The sequence below is a fragment of the Athene cunicularia genome (genome assembly GCF_003259725.1).
Source record: "Athene cunicularia isolate RWA chromosome 14 unlocalized genomic scaffold, athCun1 chr14_part1, whole genome shotgun sequence".
NCBI classification, from domain to species: Eukaryota; Metazoa; Chordata; class Aves; order Strigiformes; family Strigidae; genus Athene; species Athene cunicularia.
In genome coordinates this window covers 82,299-102,691 of record NW_020799118.1, presented here as the reverse complement: position 1 = coordinate 102,691, position 20,393 = coordinate 82,299, and the positions used below count along the sequence as shown (strand labels likewise).

General features: G+C 42.7%; 1 protein-coding gene across 2 annotated transcripts in view; it reads right to left on the bottom strand.

Annotated features, from left to right (window-relative positions):
* The window catches only part of NPRL3 (NPR3 like, GATOR1 complex subunit), a 44,260-nt gene extending 24,312 nt beyond the window's left edge, over positions 1-19,948 (bottom strand). The window contains exons 1-6 of one of the 2 annotated variants that reach the window (XM_026858623.1): positions 19,943-19,948; positions 19,502-19,571; positions 10,351-10,480; positions 7,066-7,140; positions 4,016-4,169; positions 3,103-3,184 (exon numbers count right to left, since the gene is read on the bottom strand). In XM_026858623.1, coding sequence (XP_026714424.1) covers positions 3,103-3,184; positions 4,016-4,169; positions 7,066-7,140; positions 10,351-10,434 — 395 coding nt within the window. In that variant the 5' untranslated portion in view covers positions 10,435-10,480; positions 19,502-19,571; positions 19,943-19,948. Of the gene's footprint in view, positions 1-3,102; positions 3,185-4,015; positions 4,170-7,065; positions 7,141-10,350; positions 10,481-14,121; positions 14,161-19,501; positions 19,572-19,942 lie in introns of those variants that run through there. The other variant, XM_026858622.1, reaches the window with a different exon arrangement.
* Positions 19,949-20,393: the final 445 nt, after the last annotated feature.

Genomic DNA, 20,393 nt, shown 5'->3' with positions numbered 1-20,393 from the left:
TGAGCTTGTAATTTTGGAGTTTGTTTATATTTGTTAGAGGTTGTGACTACTTAGAGCTTTGAAATTATTTCACGTTTCCTTGTAAAGGACACGCTGACCATCCTTTGATCAAATAACTGTAATTGGGTTTATATTTTACAGTACAGCCACACAAATTATATCTAATAATTCATTAGATCTCATATAATTATTCCACTTCTCCCTGAGCTGCTGAGATAGGCTTGATCTACCAGTCAATTCAAATCCCACTGGGCTAAAAACATATAAAGGCTCTGTGTGTATTAAAAAGAAGAAACAAACAATCCAATCCTCCCAAAAAGCCTCCCCATACTTTCACTTCGATTCCAACATAAAGCTAAGAGAAGTTTGCTAAAACCAGCAAGCAGTCAGCTAGTATCGAGCTAACATATTACATGCAGTTGCAGATAAAACTTGATGAAAGCTGTCTTAACTCCCTAAATTGAACAGTGGCTTAAAGAGACACCCATTGTAACACTGGTAAATTTTTCAGTGCTGGAGGTAATGGCAACTGGACTTTCTTGGTCCTGAAGTCATTGCTTTTTGTTCCACACCCATGCTGGATTTTGGGGATAAGATGAACGAAGACTCTCAAATCTACTTTCTGAATTAATTAAAAAGAAACATTCTAGTTTTCTCCATTCCTTTTCTCTAAAAAGATCCCAGGAACTAAATGTTGATTACCTCTAAACTGTCAGGTTATTAACACTCCATTAACTACAGGAGCAATAGTGTTATAATCAAGATGACCTGGCTGTTGGTTCCCACCTTATAAAACACTGACATTTCACTCAAAAACGCAAGGGACATTTTGAACGATAAAAAGATTCATACGCTTGTGGTTTTGTACAAACCAACTTGCTAAGGGGACATGTTGGGTCTTGCTTGAAATACCTCAGCACCATCTACAGGAAACCAAGGGCTCGACAGCACCTCTGGAGCAACCCTGAGAGTTGAAGAGGCCTTTGCCTGGAGCTGCAGAACCCGGAGCCCTGCGTTCCCATCTGCAAGTCGAAGTGCTCTCTCCACTTCACTGTGCTCTTCCCCTATGCCAAACGCTATGCCAGAAATCTCTGTAAATTTAAAACAGCACATTGTCACTGCAGGCATTTGAACACTTCCCAGCAGTCTTTTCTCCTCTAAAAGAAACACACCAGATCTTTCAATCTTTCCTCTTAGGTCATTCACACTCCTCCACACTCTCTAGGTGGCCCAAATCCTTCTTCAAATGTGACGCCCGAAACTGGATACAATATTTATTACAGCAGGGGCTTTACAATCCTGAGAGGGATTGGCTCCGATCTTACAGACAAGACTTTTATTTTATGCATTCTTGTCTATTTGCTTTTTCTGCAACCCCATGTCACTTGTGACTAACGCTCATTTCGTAGAAGACCACACAGACTTCACTCCTGAGCTGCTGCCACACAGGAATTCTTCATCTTGGAGTTGCAAAATAAAAACTCTATTTCTAGACCATTTCTTCTACCTCACCAAAAAATTAATTTTAATTCTACGCCTGCCTGGCAAGGTGCTGCTGCCTCTCTCAACAGATCTGATTGCAGATGAAATACGTGTGTTTCCTATTCTCTCATATGAAGCATTAATGGAAAAATACCACAGAACACCACCTTACTACCCAGCCAGCTACTTATTCTTCAAATAGAGCTTTCCAACCAAATGCACAGACATTTTATTTTCTTATCAACACCTTATTTCTTACATTAGCTTACAACAATGTCACGTAAAAGTGTCAAAATATAACTTGCACCACTTCTCCCCCACTCACAATGCCTAAAGGAGGAAGACCCTGCCTTATTTTACATCTTGGGGGCAGCATCAATGTGTGTTTCTCCGTGGTCAGTCTATTCCTCCTCTTCATGTCATGGAAGGGTTGTCTTAGCACACTCCAAGAGCTTGGGCCATATGTTCCTCCAGTCACTGCTAAATGCCACAAGATGTCACTGTGTCACTAAAATGTTTGGAAGCATTTTAGGGTTTGCCCAGCCACAAATACATAGCCCTAGAGGAACAGAAAAATCTAAGTAGTAGGTCAAGTTTAGTATTAGCATTACAGGCTACATAAAGTGTGCCTTATTTTAAACTTTAGTTCAGATTTTGTGCAAGTTGTATCAAACAATATACAACATTCCTTCCAAACATGCTGAAATTCACAGCTCTTGAACTTAGCAAAAAACAGCTTATTAGTTTTCTTAATGTGTTTTGCAATCATTACATTATTTAGGCTCTCAGTGCCTTACCTTACAGCTGTGGCTTTGCCATTATTCCCTTTGTACAAAGGGAACTGCAATCTAGGGAGGCTAAAGGGTCTGTCTGATGCCATACAATGTGCTCTACAAAGAACTCCAGAGTAATTCTCCCAAGGCCTGACAAGCACCCTAATCAAGGGGCACATCATCTCCCTCCCCACCAAAACCTTCTGTGCTCCTTTGTCAAGGTCTCTGGCCAAGGCTGAGGACTGCCTCACCTGAGGACTCCGCACTGACAAGCTGTCAGAGCAGAAGCACGCTGGAGGAAGCTGGTGCCAGCTCCTGCTGAAATTCAACACTAACGCCGCGCTCCTTTGAAATCCTTGCCAGAACTTTTAATCCAGTCAAGAAACAGCATGTTACACTTTTCATTCAGCTGAAAGTCTCGCCACCTAATCCAGATTTACTGTCCAGACATGCACAGTGTAACCAAATGAAGCCAGGGCAGTGTATCTGACTTGCCATCAGTGCTACGTGAAGCATTTTTCTCTTGGCTGCAGGTTTAGAGCATTTCTGCAGCATTATGATATTCATATTACAACACTTTCCAACTCTACAATCCACTTGTCATTATGTGCGTCTGTGCTAAGGAGGAAAATAATTCTGAAAGCTGTGACAAACATCACCAACTTTAAAGAACTTTTAACATATCCAAAGGGAGACCAAGGTAATGATTAGGATAGCAATTCTGCAAACATTTTGCCTGGCAAGCTAGGTCTGAAACACAAATCCCAATGAGTCAACAGCATGAAGAGGGGGATAGCATTTCAGTGAGAACCAATATACTGTGAGCTGGCAAGAAAGTCCCACTTACCTGTCATATGTCTCTTTGAGATCTCTGGCCAGTTTGCACTTGGGTAGGATGTGATGAAAAGGTGACTGTGGCCCTTCTGTGGCTATGGGAAATTTCAAAGCAAGAAAGCAAACAACTGATTTCAAAGCAAAGAGTTTCCTCTTCCCATACTACGTACCAACCGGTATCTTAGGGACAGAATCCATATCTTTCCAATATACAATTATCTTTCAAAGCTTTTACAGTAACTCAAGTTACGTGTTAGAGTAATAATAGTGAATTATTGCCAACTTGACCTACACCTCAACTCAGTTAAGCACATGTAACTGTGAGTTTGACAAGTGATGATTTTAAGTGTTTTTAGTTTTATACATCAGTTTTAATTTTTAATGCTTGCAGCAAGATGATGCATTACTGTCAGACAGAGCTCACCCTAAATAGTGCACGTTATTATAGTACACTGCTCTGAAATACAGCCTATAAAAACGCTCTGTAACTGTTTGCTAGCCATGGTAACAACATGTTAAGAGTAAATTTTCCACACAAGAAGTCTGGTGACTCAGCACACAGCATTAAAGCATGGGAAACTTGCTCTAGGTTGGGTGAAGCAGTCTACGTATGTGTTCTTCCATCTCAGCCTGACAAGAAGTTCCAAATGTGATGGTTCAGTGCACATTCTCCAGTGATGGCGCTGAACTGAGCTAGTAAGGAAGGTAAAGAAGCTACTTTACTTCTAAAGCTGACATCTCTGCGTTGGGATAGTGCTCTTGGATGAGGTAAAATCCTGTCAAAGGCTGTCAGAATGCTAAAGAGCACCAGAACTTGTTCATACTGATCCCAGCCACAAAAGAAGTAAGAAGACACAATCAGCACTTTTCTGAAAAAGTGCTCCTGGACAAACATATTCCTGCACAAAGCTAAGCTCAGCACTCACTTTCTGACATGGCAGACACTTCGTCCTGAATAGCCAAGATCAGCTTGGCCTCCCTGGTCAGGTATTGGCAGCGGCGTTCCTCATGCTGCAAGACGATGGCGATCCTTCGGGAGAGGTTGTGTAGGCAGTTTATCACAGAGGGATCGGCATTGGCCTGCAGGCAACACAGAACAGAAACAGGCTGGTCACTCAGCCACAATCACATCTACGGAACTGCAGTGATGGAGAAGGAGTCAAAATAATTATCGTCAGTAGATACTGAAAGTCAGGCTCTGATAACTGGCAAAAGAAAGGAATTTTCTCTAGCAGCAGCAAAGCAGAAGCTCAGAGATGTCCAGAGGTAAAGAGAAAACTCAGGGATTTCTAAGCTTGTCTATGTGCATCAGATGAACACAGCACCTGCAGTATGATACTCCCCCATCTGGTTTATTTTCTGCAGTTGCTAACGAACCTTCCACTAGAGAGACCATTCCACACAGTGAGAAAAGAAAGGGTCAAGCTATTTGAAAAGCTGAAATATTACAATGTTCAAGTTAAAGTCCCTGGGAGTGTAGGACTGCAGTGCCTTTAACACAGCCCGTTCAGTCCATGTCGCTGTACTGCTGGTTGTCTTCTATACTGACAAGACAGTAACTAGGTGAGAAATACCAACACACGATCAACAACTTGATCTCAAACCAAAATGAATGTGGATTTACGCTCCCAAACATTTCACAAATATGGCTTATTACTAACACTGCATTCATGCAAGCCCCAGAGTGAAAGTGCTGGAAAAATCTATTGTGTAAGTACAGCTGACAAGGTGGGGGGGGGGACACACTCGGTGGCTCCAGTCTGAGTAAGCAGCTGCTTCTTGTTTGTTAAGACATTTAAAGGAGTTTACAGTTCTAGCAAGCGATAACTTGGCATGTACACCAGCAAACCATGAGTCATCATTTTTTGATTCCACTGTTCTTGCTGAGTCACGACACGTTGGTAACCCTGAAGCTTAAACACAGCAGGATCGGTGCTGATTATAGCACTTGGGACTCTGCCTGCTCTGTCTGCCCACTGCAGATGGACTCTCATCTTTATCTCTTTGTGCCTCCACCCACCCTCTGCAGCGCACTACACCATGCTAGGAGAAAATTTTCACTTGCCTCTTGAACAGCACTTTCCAGAAACTTGACAGCTCTCTATGAAATAGGAGTGTTTTATTTGGCAAATAGGAGTTAGTGCTGCATTACACACACAAATTGCATCAGTATCATCACATTGCCAAAATGCAGACCAAAAAAAAAAAAAAAAAAAAAAAAATAGTCTTCATTGCACTTCACCAAGCTCTTGCAATATTGTGAATGAAAAGCACTGGTTTCAACACTTCTGCTTCCACACGACTCAACGTGCACGAATATTTCTGTCTGCATGTGCATCTACACACACTTACCTACAACCAAAGCATGGTGCTTCACCTATACACCAAACACCAAATTTCTTGAAGCTAATGTCTCTTAATGGGTGAAATCTAAAATCAAATCCTGTACTGCAAATTCAGCACTTCCTGACCTAACGATGTCCCAGAGCACAAGAACACTAGATCCCTCAGCAAAGCTCAGTGAATGATTTCTTGCTGGATTCAGACCAATTGCCAGGATAATTGTCTTTGTGTGAAACCTTGCTGTTTAACTGAGGACAAGTCTTCTGGTTTGTCCACGTCCATGTTAGTCACCACTGCAAAGCCAGCGGCAAGAAAAATACTAGTGCTCTAGTGCTGAAAGGAAGAAAAAAAAAAGGTAATTTCATAAGCAGAGAGCTGGAGGCTTTTAAACCATGACATCATATCCAGTCGAGCAAAAATCAACCATTTCCATAAAGACAGCTATTCCAACTCCTTTATTTTTAAAATGTTTCTTCATATGTATACATGACAAAAGAATAATATGATGGCTCCACAGATGCAACCTGCGGGCTGGGAAGAGAAAGCCAGAGCTCAGAAATCAAATACTGCTCGAACATAATGAAATTTTTAGGGCTTTATACCACCTAATTAGCCAGGCCAGCATCCCTTAACACAGACACCAATATCTAGTCAGTAGAGTAGGCCTGAAAAAAATTCCAAGCAAAAACTAGGTATTTGCTTCAGGTTCTTGCTGAGCATCAAAAGTTATTTATTCTTCACTTGTACCTTCACCTCATTTAGAATGCTACAGCTGCTGCTCCCTGGCACTCTTCCTTTACAATGATCTCATTGATAAGAGGAGTCATCTTTCAAACACTGGCCATTTAATTATAAAAAAAGCCTAGAGACACTGAGCAAAGGCACATGTCTCTGTATCATACAGCATGAGTAAGGGTTCAAAACAGTGCTGTTCAGAGCCACAGCAGGCTTCTGAATGACTCTGCACTGCAAAGCTTGGTTTGGCCAAGGCCATGGTGGGGACCTGACTCTTAAGGCTGGCCAAGCATGAGGCACTGTCCACACCAGCTGCTGCCTCTCTTCTGGAGCAGATCCGACCACCAAGGCCCGAGCTGCACGGAGGCACAAGGGCTGGGCAGCACGCTACTGCCGCTGGGTGGATCTGGGCCTATCCCAGGCAGGAGTAGAGCATCACGTACAGAGAACAGCATCCAACACACAGGGCGGTCAGACCCAGGCTGCCTCCTTGCACAGCTTAGGTGGACAAGCCTCAACTGCAGAGTCGAGAAAAATCACAGCAGATTCCCAGCTCACTAATAACAGGAGACAAGAAACATACAGGACTTGCAACTGCATTCGTGGCTATTTTGCAAAGTGTCCTCTTGCATGCCTTTACACTCTGGGTATTTAAAATCAAAAACTCTAGAAACGTCCTGAAGAGAACAACTGTACTTGTTTTCCACTGGGCTGGAAAACTTTTCCACTTGTTAGTGTCATATTCCACGTTGTTTGGGTTTGTTGTTTCAGATTAAAACATCGCAATGAAATCAGGCACTGAATGTTTTACAGGAGATTACTGGGACACGAGTCTACCGCATTCTCTTATACATCCGAAGCACATCCCAATGTCAGACGGAATGAAGACTGTCCTTACCCTTAGTGCAAATACCACGTTGAAGAGAATCATAGTGGGCATCTCTCTCTTTGGTGAGGGATCAGTTTTGGATACCTGAAAAATAAAAGGGCTAACTCAGTCAAATAACAAGTTTGCTGCAAAAAGAGAGCAGACAATTCAAATTATACCATCAAATTTGACTTTTAAAAAGTGAAAATAGGGGACCTTTTTATGCCACAGACACTCTACAAGAACCACCTTTTCTGAGAAGCTGTGAAAACTTAAACCAAAGCATTTTGGTCATGACCATGGGAATGAGAATCAGTTAAGATAGCTGTCTTATTAGGTGTCTTCACTATTGTATTTTAGCATCATTAGTGACCCTAGGTGTAAATTCCTTAGCACAGCTGTCATATACATTAATCAAAGAGAAATCCATAGATTTCTCACCCCAGGCCACACACTCTTTCCTTTCCTAAAATCCTCCTTTGGATTGCATCATGTTACAAACTGTTGCTTTTAATCAGAAAAAAATATGCTCTAGAACTGCAGTACTAAAATAAAAGGTTTGATTTTCCCTTCCTGCAGGACTTCAAACACATTCTCTGCCCCTCCCTATTGTTTCTGCAGCAGAGATCTTTATCCCTAACGCAGGCAGAGACTTTCTGCTGGGGAGGAACAGTGGAAGCCAAGACAAGCAAGTTGAATTTGCACATCCGAGACTAACAACTCTGAATGGAGCAAGCGTCACCACAAGATGGAGCACAAAATCCAGAGGACATTCCTGCCACCCCCGAAGCTCCCTGCTGAACACCCATCCCATCCCAAGTGAGAACAGCTATAACCTGCCAGGCCAAACACCCAGCTAACCTAAATTCGGTCTCTACCCAACATATGTGCATCTGAGACAGGGCAAACACGGAGAAGGTGGCAAAGGCAGAGATGCATCCACCCTTCCTGACAGATCCCAAGCATCAGCAACGAACTGCTCAGCAGTGAACTCCACAATCGGAGTGCTTTCACTCACTAGTCTTAAAAAAATAGAGAAACTATAAGAAGTGATCCATATTTTTGTTTTTTCTAAGTTCTATCAAAAAGACAGTGATGGGAGGGTGGTAAAGCCAATTTACTGTGTTTATTTGTTCTGGAGTTACAGGCTCCAGGATGTCTTGTGAACTTCAAGAAAGACTCAAAAGCATTTCTGAGTGTAGGGGCTGATCCTATTCCTTCCTTAAAATCAAAAAGCTACCACCATTAACATCAGTTGGGATGCAGGCCAGATTTCATATCATCTCTTGTCTAGAAAAAAGAAGAAATGACTAAGCTGGTTAAGAAAATGCTGAAGGAATCTGAAGAATTCAGAATATTGCTACATAAAAGGTGGTCTGGCACACATGACTAAATATTTGTGCTCTTGTAACTCCCAAATCTCATCTGAGTAAGAATTTGATGAGCTGTCCCTTGGATTAACACTGCAGTATGAACTCTGAAGAAACTCAAACCAGAGGCTGTCAGGTTACTCCGGCCACTGCCTTTGTTCCACGGGAAAGGAGCTCCATCTAGCTTCCTCCTAGCTGCAAAAGGAGCCCAGATTTAGACTCAAATAAACTAGCAGAGATGGCTGCCATGTCTAGAACATTCTGGACACTAGAAAGTTCTGGGGTGCCTACCAGGGTGATAAGACACACCCAAAAAGATCCTACAAGTAGTAACAAAAAAGTGTTCACAGCATTTTATAAGTTTATTTATCCAGATGCAATTTTATTTAGACAAATTGAAAACGAAGAGACGTTTCATGCAATGAGGATAAAACTGACTGGAAAGTGGATAAAAAGGTATAGTAATGTGTGGTGAAAAAAAATCCAACCACAAATTTGCAACCTCATTTACAGCACATTTAGGAAGTTGTGCCTTTTGGCCAAGATGAGCAAAATAACAGAATCTGACACTGTGAGAGAACAATCCCACAGCTGTCAGGGCCCCGAAAGGTCTCAGTGGCCCTGGGCCAGTCCGGATGGGTCCCCCATCTCACATGCTAGCCCGAGACCCAAGAGTCCCATTTAAGCTCAGCCCAGGGCCTGGAGGTGTGCCTGCCTCCAGCCCTGCCTCCTGGCTGGCCCTTCCACCTGCGCTGTATGTGGCTTGTTTCCTGGCTGGCCCCAAGTCCACCGCAGCCTCGTCCCCCAGCCCTGCCTCTGGTCCTGCCTCCTTCTGCTCCCGGCTGGGGTCTGGACGGACCCTGGGCCTGCTCCATCACTTGCCTTGTCTGGGGCTGCTGACGCGCTTGGGGACACTTGAACTCTGTCTTCCAAACCAGCTCAAACATTTGAGGACAGAGTCTTAGTGATCCTCATCGCATTTCTTGTAGACTCACGACTGAGTTTCAAAAGTGGAACACTAGCATTTTCTGATGCTTGAGGCCAGTTCCTCACTTGGATTAAAACAGTCTGGTCCTCTAAATATCAAGCAGCAGTTGCCAACAATCTGTTTGCAACTCTAATTATAGATAGAGAGGATGATAGAATTGGCAAACGGATTTTTTCCCCTAAAAAAAAAAAATGAACGACTTAGTAAATTTGATGAAAAATGAGACCAAAGCAGTTTAGTGACAGAGATCACTGTTGGGTTCAGAAATTACCAAAGCCTAGTTAATTCTTACAGTTTATTAGGAAGAAGGAATGAGACAGGGAATATTTTGCCCACAGAAGCAGATAAGTTCTTTCCTGGGTTTAAGCAGGACCCTTTCCATAGCCTAGGTGGCAACTGCTTTCACTGCAAGCAGTTAAAATACAGACCACAGAGCAAGGTCCCAATGCAAAGAGCAGCCTGACTTTGTCCACAAGAAAGTATCAGACCTCTTTCAACATCCCACTTATTCCAACCAAGCCTTGCGAATCATCTTCAGCACCAGAAAAGAGTTAAAAGCCAAACAAGGCTCTGATGCAGCTTGTGAAGGATTTGGGTGTTGGTTTTTTTTAGCTGCCATACTAATTAGAGGTGCCTAATTAGAGGTGCTAAAAAGCTAACTTGCAATAACTAACTGAGTGAGAAACAGCTTTTTGAGCTGGACTGCTTAGTATTACTTCTCTTTACCCACACTGCTTTTTGACAGTAACCAGAAGGGGGTTTCTGTGAATCACTGACCCAGCTCCCGCAGTTTGCCACTCGCTGTATTTATCTGGAGGTAAGTAAAAGACAGCTTTGAGCATCAGGAAGTAAAAGCAGGATCAAAGGCCAACAAGCACATTCTGAATTCTAAGTTTCCGCAGTGAGCCAGGCAGTTTATAAAGAAGGCCGGTCCCCAGAGTGGACTTCATCCCATACCTGGCCAAGCGCATGCTGAAGCAACGTGGGATGACCAACAAAGCGAACGTTATCAATCTTCAGTTCAAACTTTTTGCCACACATATCTGACTTGGTAGCCAAAATTGTTGCCAGGATGACATCCGAAAACCTTGAAGAGCAGAAACATAAGTTATTACAGTTTTCAAAAAGCAAACCCCCAGAATATTCCTCCACATACAGGAATATTTAACTCACAAGTTTTTAAAGCATTTTGTATCTAAATTGCTGTACCTGGAGTACCACCAATTATGGAAAATTAAGAACCCCTTAATTACTTCTCTCAGATCATCACAATTATAAAACAGGAAGCATTCACAAGACTGCAGGGTCATGCTTATTTAATTACATGCTCAGCAAAATACATTGGAAAGATTAGATGCAGTTCGCTTAAATATCAAAACAGCTCAAGTTAGCCATTGCCTGGATTTAGCTGCAGGTTAATGAACTTACTAAGCAACTACATATTGACACAGCCTGTCACTCAAGCACAACAGAGATCTTTAAGCCACCCAGTATGGCAGAGAGGAAGGCAAGAAAAAGCTGATTCACTCACAAGAAACATACAACCAATGCTTGTCCTTCCTTTCCCAAAGCTCATCGGTGAGGTTCAGGGTTACTCACTTAAGAGATCTGAACCTGTGGTCAAGAGACCACTGGCACCCTTCCGAGAGCTGCCTGGCTTCACCTGGGCTTTCTCATTTGATAAACCCAACTGAGACAAATTCATGACAGGGCAGGCCCTTCCCAACACCAACCACTGGTGTTACTGGATCGCTCTGAGTCGGTGGTGGGAAGAAGGCAGCTGCGAGACGGGAGGGCAAGTATCTACAAGGAGTCTGCCCTGCAAAATACAGCTACCACTGCAAAACCAGGTGAGAATCCAGAGTGACAAGGGAGGAATTCTGCAATTGCTCTGTCTGAAGGCCTTACAACATCCGTCTGGTCTCTACAAACACTTGATTTCCTCAGGGTGCCCCCTGAGACAGTGGAGCTCAAATCCACAGGGAAGAAGAACACAGCTGCCAGAGGGAACTTGTTCTAGAACAGGAGCAGTGCAAGGTTTGATATCAGCAAGTTCTTTCCTCATCTGATTTCTCAGAGGCTCCCATTTAACCACAGAAATTTCAGACCAGCTTCTGATGAGACCAATTTTTTAAGAATGAAGAAGTTTATTTCATTTTCTTTATTTACATTCAGGGATATACGTCCCTGTCAGATCATCCCCCTCCACCAGACAGGTATCCCAGATAACCCAGTATCACTCAGAGAAAAGGGCAGGCATGGGTGTGTGCTGCGCTCACCTTATCTCTTGGCCACAAGTGAGCCCTCGATGCCCAGAGAAGGACTTAATGCACCATATTCCTGCTTCGGTCTGAGTGAGCTATGGAGTACTACAGAAATTAAGACAAATGCACACAGACAGGTCTTTTGTGTCTATCCATCTGCATACGACCCATGGGACATTTCTTTTATTAGACCTACATATACTGAAAATGAAGGACAACAGAAGGGCTTTACAAACCGTCAGAGCCTCTGGTGTTTGTACAAACAGGTCATCCTGACCACAGCACACTGCTTTCATTTGGCTTATGGAAGGAGCAGCTGTGTACATACTTCCAGATCCCTGGCTGCTCTGCTTCAAACACAGCTAAGGGCAAGCAGAGAGAAGGCAAGACTAGCCAGAGACTCCTAGGGCCACCGAGCCCACGCTCCTCAGCCACCCCACTGTACAGCACACAGTTTGTGAAGAAAGGGCAAAGCGTCCTCAAACAGGATCTGGACTGACAGTCCCTGGAGATCACATTCAAAATAGGAAAAAAATGTCACCGTGACAGCAGTGAGCTTTCCCCCCCTCTTTCTGCCCTGTTCAGCTGTGTTCATTAATTGACTCATCATGGAGCCAGGAAGACTGTCATAGCAATGGTTCCAAAACGAGCATATGCTCTGTGGGGTGAAGGGAGAAGGAGGGTAAACTAGAAAATGCCTGCTTGCTGGTGAGAAATTAGTTACTCTTCCCTCCCCCAGCCTTGGCAAAGGATACCCTGGGAGGTGGAAAACCGATCATTATGATGACTTTCACCACTGTTAAGATTTGACTTTTACAAGGAATTACACCAGCAGATCTTTTAACAGATAAATGTGGGGCTAATATAACAGTTCAGCAGTTCCTCAGCAGAGCTCATGACACCTACAGCCTTCTGTCTGCCCCTGTGGGGAGGCGGAGATGAAAAGCCTGATTTTGTAAAGTCCTCAGTTTCTTTTCACTAGCGGAGACTTCTCTTTCTGGGAGAGGAGGGTGACTGCAGCCAGATGACACGCTCAGGACAGATAACGCTGTGATGGGTTACACGGGTGCTCCCTGATGGGTACAGACACCTGGTAACACCACAGGCTCTCTCAAGAGCAACCTGGACTCCAGTCCTCTCTCTCACCTGACAGCCTACATTTCTTGGTTTTGCTGGTTTGGGTTTTTTTTCCCCCCCTCCCCAATGCTCTACGTAATTTATACATTCCTTAGACCTCAGGATGATAGGGAAATTGAGGGACAGCAGATACATTATTCCCATCATTTCAATTCATCAACTCATCTTAGAAAATAACACTTTTACTTTAAATATTTTAATACTGATTTTCTAATCTCCGAGGTATATTAAGATGACCTAAAAATACTGACTTATCAGAGTCCAAGAGTTTGTTAGAAGCAGATTAGGTTTCACAGTTGGGCAGTAACAGTCCCTTCTCCTTTTATGAGATTAGTCTGAGCAGTGTGATTTCCAGAGGGAAGCAAACCTCTCCTGCTCTCAGGAATTCAGCAGGCAGAAACTAAATACAAAAACCAAAAGCTTTGGTTTGCCCAAAATATCCTACCGCTCCTATCACAAGCTCAACGTAGCAGCGACAACAGACAGACCAGCAGTACGATACAAACCACACTAGGGCAGATCCACTGCTGTCACCAGCATCTCCTCTGGAAACCCAGCTGAAACAACAATGGCTTTAGCACACGGAAAGGGAGGGGGAAAAGAATCTCAAACACAAATTCATTTTTTCCCCAAGAATGGATAATAACTTTTTATATGCCACAGGAATTCAAAACAAGATTTTAATAAAGAATTCTTCTTTGAAATAGTTTAGAATGGGAGCTGCGTAACTAGGTGAGCATCTTTATGTTAAGCAGGGACTAGAGAGACAGTTTAATACTTCTGGGGCCCTGGGCTGAGATAACCACTTCTCCTTCCACACATTCATAAAGGGGGTATAATGCAATCAACCCAGTTGAGCTCAGTGGGGCACCAAGAACAAGCAACCAGCACAAGCTGCTCAAAACCAGGTCTCTGAAGAGCTCTCCATAAACACTGTGGGATTAAATAGTTTACTCACTGATCTGTACTTTTAAGTCATTGCTCCTCAGAAAGCAATTTATTTTAGAGCTCCTTTTGGAATAACTACAATGCCAAGACTACACTTGTTGCATTCTCGAAGGATCACAACTTTTCTCATTTCACAGAAGGGACAGTACCACACCCATTCTGGATACCCTACAGGAAGCACAGAAATGTTAGTAGGACCTTTGTAATTATCCTAGCATAAACCTTTAGCAATATGTCTCCTACAGACATTGTGATTTAGCATATAATTATCTCATCATTCAGTGTAAAACAGAAACCAGAAACAAAGCACAATTAAAAGGATGGTGAGAAAAGAAAGCCATTCTAGACAAAGGTGATTGTTTAGAACATTTGGTCTTACCCTGAAACCAATTGCTCATCAGTTAGAGGACATTGGTCTCTGAAATGGGAACATGGCCATAAACACAAAACAAAACACAACAGAAGAAAATAAACGAGGCAAGTACACAAAATACAAAAAAAAAAAAAAAAAAAAAAAAAAAAAAAAAAAAAAAAGATAATATTAAAAACTAGGATGAACTATTAAGGGTTAAACTCCTGTAAAGGAAACATAACTACTGAGAAGAGTCAAAAGTTAATGGTAGGTGAATTCCAGGGATGTACTGCAGGCTTAGACTGACAACATGCCGAAAGCAGGCTAAGGCATTTTAGACCTCCCACTAACACTGGCCGCTGTACTGTGTCCCCACAATCCACTGCATTTATGGAGCTGTATCACACTGGACTTTTTAATTCATGCTTACCTTAGGAGAAAATAGCAGAGGTTGCAGTCTGAGAGCAGATTCTAAACTTGAGGGTTTTCTCTACACTATTAACTAGTACTTTCACCCAAGGAACAGCCTGTGCAGCACCGAATGACCCACAGCTCTTCACAATTGGTTCTGGCGCTTCCATACCCACAAGACTTAGAAAAAGAGGATGCCACACACTTATTGCTGCACGCACAGGCAGGATTCTGTAAAGGGCCTTGCACACAGAGCTGCTGCTGCTCTCCCCAGGGATCTAAACAATAGGTACAAGTCTGTCCAGAATCACAGCACAAGCATGAAGTCATTCTTCATCTGTCTCCCCCAGGCAAAGAGCAAAAACTCAGGACAAGTAGGCTGAAAAAGTTTTCAAGGCAAAGAACCTGAAAACCTTCTTTTCAACAGGCGTAGGGTGCAAGGCTCTGTTAACAGCTGTACTCACTTTTATATCAGAAAAACAAACACCTATTTTAATTTTAATAGTTCGCTGCTTTTTGTTCCAAATAACAAGATAAAAAAAGGGACTTGTTTCCTGAAACAAACTTCCTAAATATACTGAAAAATGAATCTGATAAAAACCTTTATGCTGTCCATAGAGATAAAATAAAAACCTCCAACAATTACTAATCCAAAAGACAGCAGATTTCTACTGGTCGTTTTGAAAAGGGAATCTAGAGCAATCCCAAATGACAAACTATACAAAGGGGGGTGATATTACAGGAAGGGTGTTTTTAAAGGGATGGGTGGATGAATGGAAAAGCATGGGCTTACAGAAAGGAAGCCTTTCAGAATAAATACAAGGAAGAACACTGGAGTCCAGTGAAAGAGGGACAGAGGATACAGAAATGTTATCACAGGAGAACTACTGTTTGTTAGAAAGGGACATTCAAGTCCTTGTTTGTCAGTAACTTGACTTTTTTTATAACAGAAGCATTTGGCCAATTAATGACATCAATGCTGTCAAACTTGCTAAACCTCCTTCAGTTAGTCAGTTATGCTACTAAAAAATGCAAAGTCTGGTGTAACATATGTTACTATACATGCATCTTCATTAGAATTTTTGCTTGCTGACTATACCACCTTCAGAAAAACTACAAAATACATTTCAAACCAATTTAACAAAACATTATCTTATGGCTTCAAAAGAGTAATTGCCTCCTGTTCTTTCAGGGAATAAATTAAAAAAAAAAAAAAAAAGACTGGCAGGCATCTGGATAAGCAGTGAGGGGTGTGTATCACTGGTAAAGTATGCAAAAACTGAAGGATGTTTTTGAAGAGAGTAAAAACAAATGATGAAAGGCTGAGAAGAAGCCAACAGAAACACTTGACTGGCAATTCGTTTTGACAGTGACAGATTCCTCTGAACACCTTTTTGCTGCGTGGCCACCATCAACACACCTCAACTACTTTCGCTGGTTGACTTGCTTTTAAAAGGAAGAAAAAATCTATATCCTGAAGATCCAAACACACAGCTCCAGGAGAAATTAATACAAGTAGAAATGCTACACTGTAGAAATTAATACAAATACACACCAGTAACCTAGAAGTAGGATTGTATAGGCTGCAATTGTCTATAAAAAACAAAGAGCACAACAATCACCAGTAAATTTGAGTCTGAAGGCTAAAAGAAATCCAGTTATACATACATATGTGCTATGTGGAAATGGAGAGTTAAGGCACCTAAACTGATCTAATTTTGTCCTTTCTGATGCCATAAATAAATACATACACCTCAACTGCTCCAGGAAAGGTCAGCTCAAAAGTAATCGATGTGGGTTCCAATAGCTTAGGAAAAAAACAACGCACCTTATCTAGGACACAGTCGGTGCTAGATTGCTAGTAAATCAGACAGCCATTCGGTATAAAAATGGATGAATCCAACCCTCATGAGAACTACTGCAGCAACAAGACCAATCTGAAATAACCTTTGCTACTGAACACAAAAACATGGGAAAGACCCAACCCTTCCACATTATCAAACCTGCCACACACCATCAACTCAACCAAGCAGTCTGTCCGCTCCAAAGCTTCAATTTGTGCCACCAAAACCATCCACAGATGCTACTGATGCACGGTGATTTAAAGGGATCTTTTACTCTTCCTTGAAGAAGCCTTCCAGAAATAATAGGAAACTACTTAATGAAATACTTTCATCAAGGACAACTCCAATCAGCAAATCACCGCCACGACAAAATAGGCCGATGAAACGTGTCCGTGGACTCCTGAACTGTTTGGGCAGGAGAACCGCTGCACCACTGCACTGCGGGAGAACAAACCTACAGGGGCAGAGCTGCCACTGGGGTAATGGGAACGGCTCTCACAAAACCAGTCTCTCCATTCCTGGGTGTCTCCAGCCTGATCTGCAATGGGAACATACAAAACACATTCCAAACAGGAGCCCGGGAGCAAAAATTCATAACACTGGTAAGGAAAAAACCCTCTGAGCTCAAAGGCAATACTGGTTTTACAGCAAAGAATAATTAAACTCCTTCCTTTCCCAGTTTACAAATCATATGCACCTCACTCTCTCCAAGACATCTCCACCTTTCTGCCTCCACTCTCCCCTTAGAATCTCTTCTGCACCACAGACATCAACTTCTGTTACTCCCAAAATGGTCTGATACAAATCAAAAGCCTGAGCAACCTACTGTACACAGTTTTGAAGATCCCTGGTTTTCCACCTCTATCGGTAAGTCCAATGAAAGATATTAACTCTGCCAACAAAACTCCTCTTGCCCAATATAAATTAATAGAACTTAGTATATAAAGCAAATCAGCAATTTCTTCTACTAGCTGCTGTCACTGAAGAGAAGGACGTGTTTAGCTGCTACATCAGTTGTACGGGATGCAGTAGACTTACAACACCGATTGCCCTGGTATTGGGAAAAAAAGCTTTTCAATAAGCAAACTTGAAACAAATGCAATTTTCAAAGAGACTGTGAATTTCTGAGTGCAGATGCCCAGTCACATAAGCGGCACAAGCAGTGTGCTGGACCTTGGTATCTGGCCTCTAGCAGAACCAACACTTTCAGAGCAACATAAATGCTTCTCTTCTTCTAACTCCCCTTCACCTGCATGGCAGCTATAGACAGATCCGCAGGACGTAATATTAAGGGACTTCCTGCTAACAGGCCAGTGTGGGCTGACACCTCAACTTCATCTAAGCAGATATATAAACCCTGACTTCAGTAAGAGTCAGGTGCAGACACTGCAGCATGAATTTGTACGTATTGCTACATACAAGACTCTACAAATGACAGCTTCTTTTCTCTGAAGCCCATCACTGCAGAGGGGGATTGATGTCTCGATATTTTTTCATTTAGTGCTTCAGAACTGTGATACTTTGCTTTAGCGAGCACAGATGAGAGATCATAAATTCTTTTAAACACTAGAAGCTTAATAATAAATTCCTAATGAGGAGATTAAGCACTAACTTTCAAAACCAGAGCTCTGGACATCACTACAATGAAATAATATAAACTTTGGTTTAACGTAGGTTACATGCCCAATCTACTTAAAACCAGTTTCAGGAAAATACTAGCAGTTTTCTCATCTGACCACAATTTGAAATGGTAAAAGCTTTTCCTGCGTCACTGTAGCAGCCACATACTGCAACACAGTAACTCAGCACCACAGGTAACATCCAGCAAACACAGCTCTGCATTAAGAGCTTTGTCCAACCTGCCAAAAAGGCAGAGGCAACAAGAATCAGCATCAGACAGAAGTTGGTACCGTTCCAACACCATCTTAATCTGTCTAGGGAAATGCTAGAGCCAGGTTTTGAACAGCAACCAACAAAATCCCTGAGATAACCAGCAAACGTGTGCACTGAGCCTTCCTCCTGTGCACACTAGCTGCCGTCCACAGCAGTCCGAAACACCATTCACCAGTGACCAAACACACCATCACGGCTCGCTCCCACTGGAGGTGTGCCCTGCACCAGACTGCACTCCCTGCACACACGACAGAAGGCTGCATTTGAGGGTCTGGAAGGTGCCAGAAGGGGCAAGAGATACGAATGACCTCAAGCAAATTACGTTTTTTTGTATCCCAGTCCTGGAAAAACGTATGAATTGTTAAAGTTTACTGTCGTGGGTGATTTTAATTTCAGCTAAACCATTCTCAGTCAAAGTTAAGAAGGAGCTTACATTTTGAGAGGTTGGGATTTAAATTTCTTTTTGGGGGTGGGGGGGGAAGTGATGAGTAATTCTTTTTCACCCTTATATGAGAGAAGAGCAGCAACTACCCCATTTTATTAATACTGGAGATTAAAACACATATCACAAAAAAGATCTGCAATTGAACTGTAGGCCAACAACCAAAAACCCCTTTTCTTTCCCTGATTAGTCTCATAGCTGATAGCCATAAATTTAGAACCACACAGCAGATTTCAAATTTTCTACAAAAACTAATTAGAGTGTCCATTTGTACATACATAACACTGCCTATTTTCAGTGCATTTGTTACCCACTGATTTCCTGTAAAACTATCTTTAAGTCTTGGTTTCCTTTTGAGCTACTATTTCACTCCACAGATACAAAGGCAGCTATATCTGGAGAAACAAAATTAGTTATTCATTAGTGCACAGCAGCTCCATACAACAATCTCATGAGCTAGGGAAGAATCTGAGGCAATTGAATAATATATCCAGTTAGAGGGAGGCAGGTAAAGAAAAGTGGAATTTTGCCAAAGGATTAATACTCCTAATTTTGGAAGAGTAATACTGCCTAACGAGCATAAAGTACCTGACCTATACCTTGCCCAGAAAACAACAGATTCAGTAGCATTCCCTCATCAGACATTCCACATTACTAAGCACTAATTTGCTCATAACTTGGCATTAAAACATTTATTGGCAGGTCATCTTCGATACAGACTGAGAGAATCTGCCTAGTGAAGTAGGAGGCAAGAGAGCAACAGGCCACCTCTCCTCTGTTTCAAACTCTTAGGCAAGGAGAAATGTTTTCCCCCTACCTGGAGTCCCCATCTTGATCTTCTGTGGTGTCACCAGAGCTGTTCACAGCATATCGACTCCTTGGTTTATCTGAAGCAAAGAATAAAGACAACTTTTTCAAGGAACAATCTCCTTAAAGTTATGTTAAGAGTACATCATTGTAGTGATGTCTGTGCCCTTTTAAAAATTATCTATAAGGTAGATCTAAAAAAAAGTAGTAATAAAAGCAGAAAGCCCCTTCCTTTTTAGGTGGAAGCACTGGATCTTTTTTCTTCTGTTCTCACCCAAACCCACATAAAAAGTAGGAGAAAGAGGTTTACATCTTCAGGAATTAAAGAGGAAAAAGCAAAACATTCACAGGAGTAAATTTTCCCTCAAGTGCCAGGTTGGCAGTTAAAGAAAGAGTGGAAAATAAAATTCTGTGCAATGCATTTCCCTCCTTATTGCGAAGGTTTCAGGACCAGGATAATGCTCCAGAGGCCCCTCCTGCAGTGGCAGGTAGTGAAATCCTTTACCAACAAAACCCAGGAGGGGTGCAGGAGGAAAGCTGCCAGCCCCCCCCCAAAAAAAGAAACCCAAAAAACCAACTTTTCAGATTTTACCTATAAAAACACAAAGGGGGTTGAAGAGAATTCTCTTCTGGTAAAAAGTGGCTCATAACCTAGAGCAGGGTGTCAAACTCCCGTGACACCCAGCAGTTAGCGAGAGGCCCAAGTGAAACAGCCTCGTCGCTCCGGGCTGCTCCAGGCCACGCAGCAGGACACTCGCCCAGGACACTTGCCCAGGACACTCGCCCAGGACGCTCGCCCAGGACGCTCGCCCAGGACGCTCGCCCAAGGCACTCGCCCGGACACTCGCCCAGGACACTCGCCCAAGGCACTTGCCCAGACACTCGCCCAGGACACTCGCCCA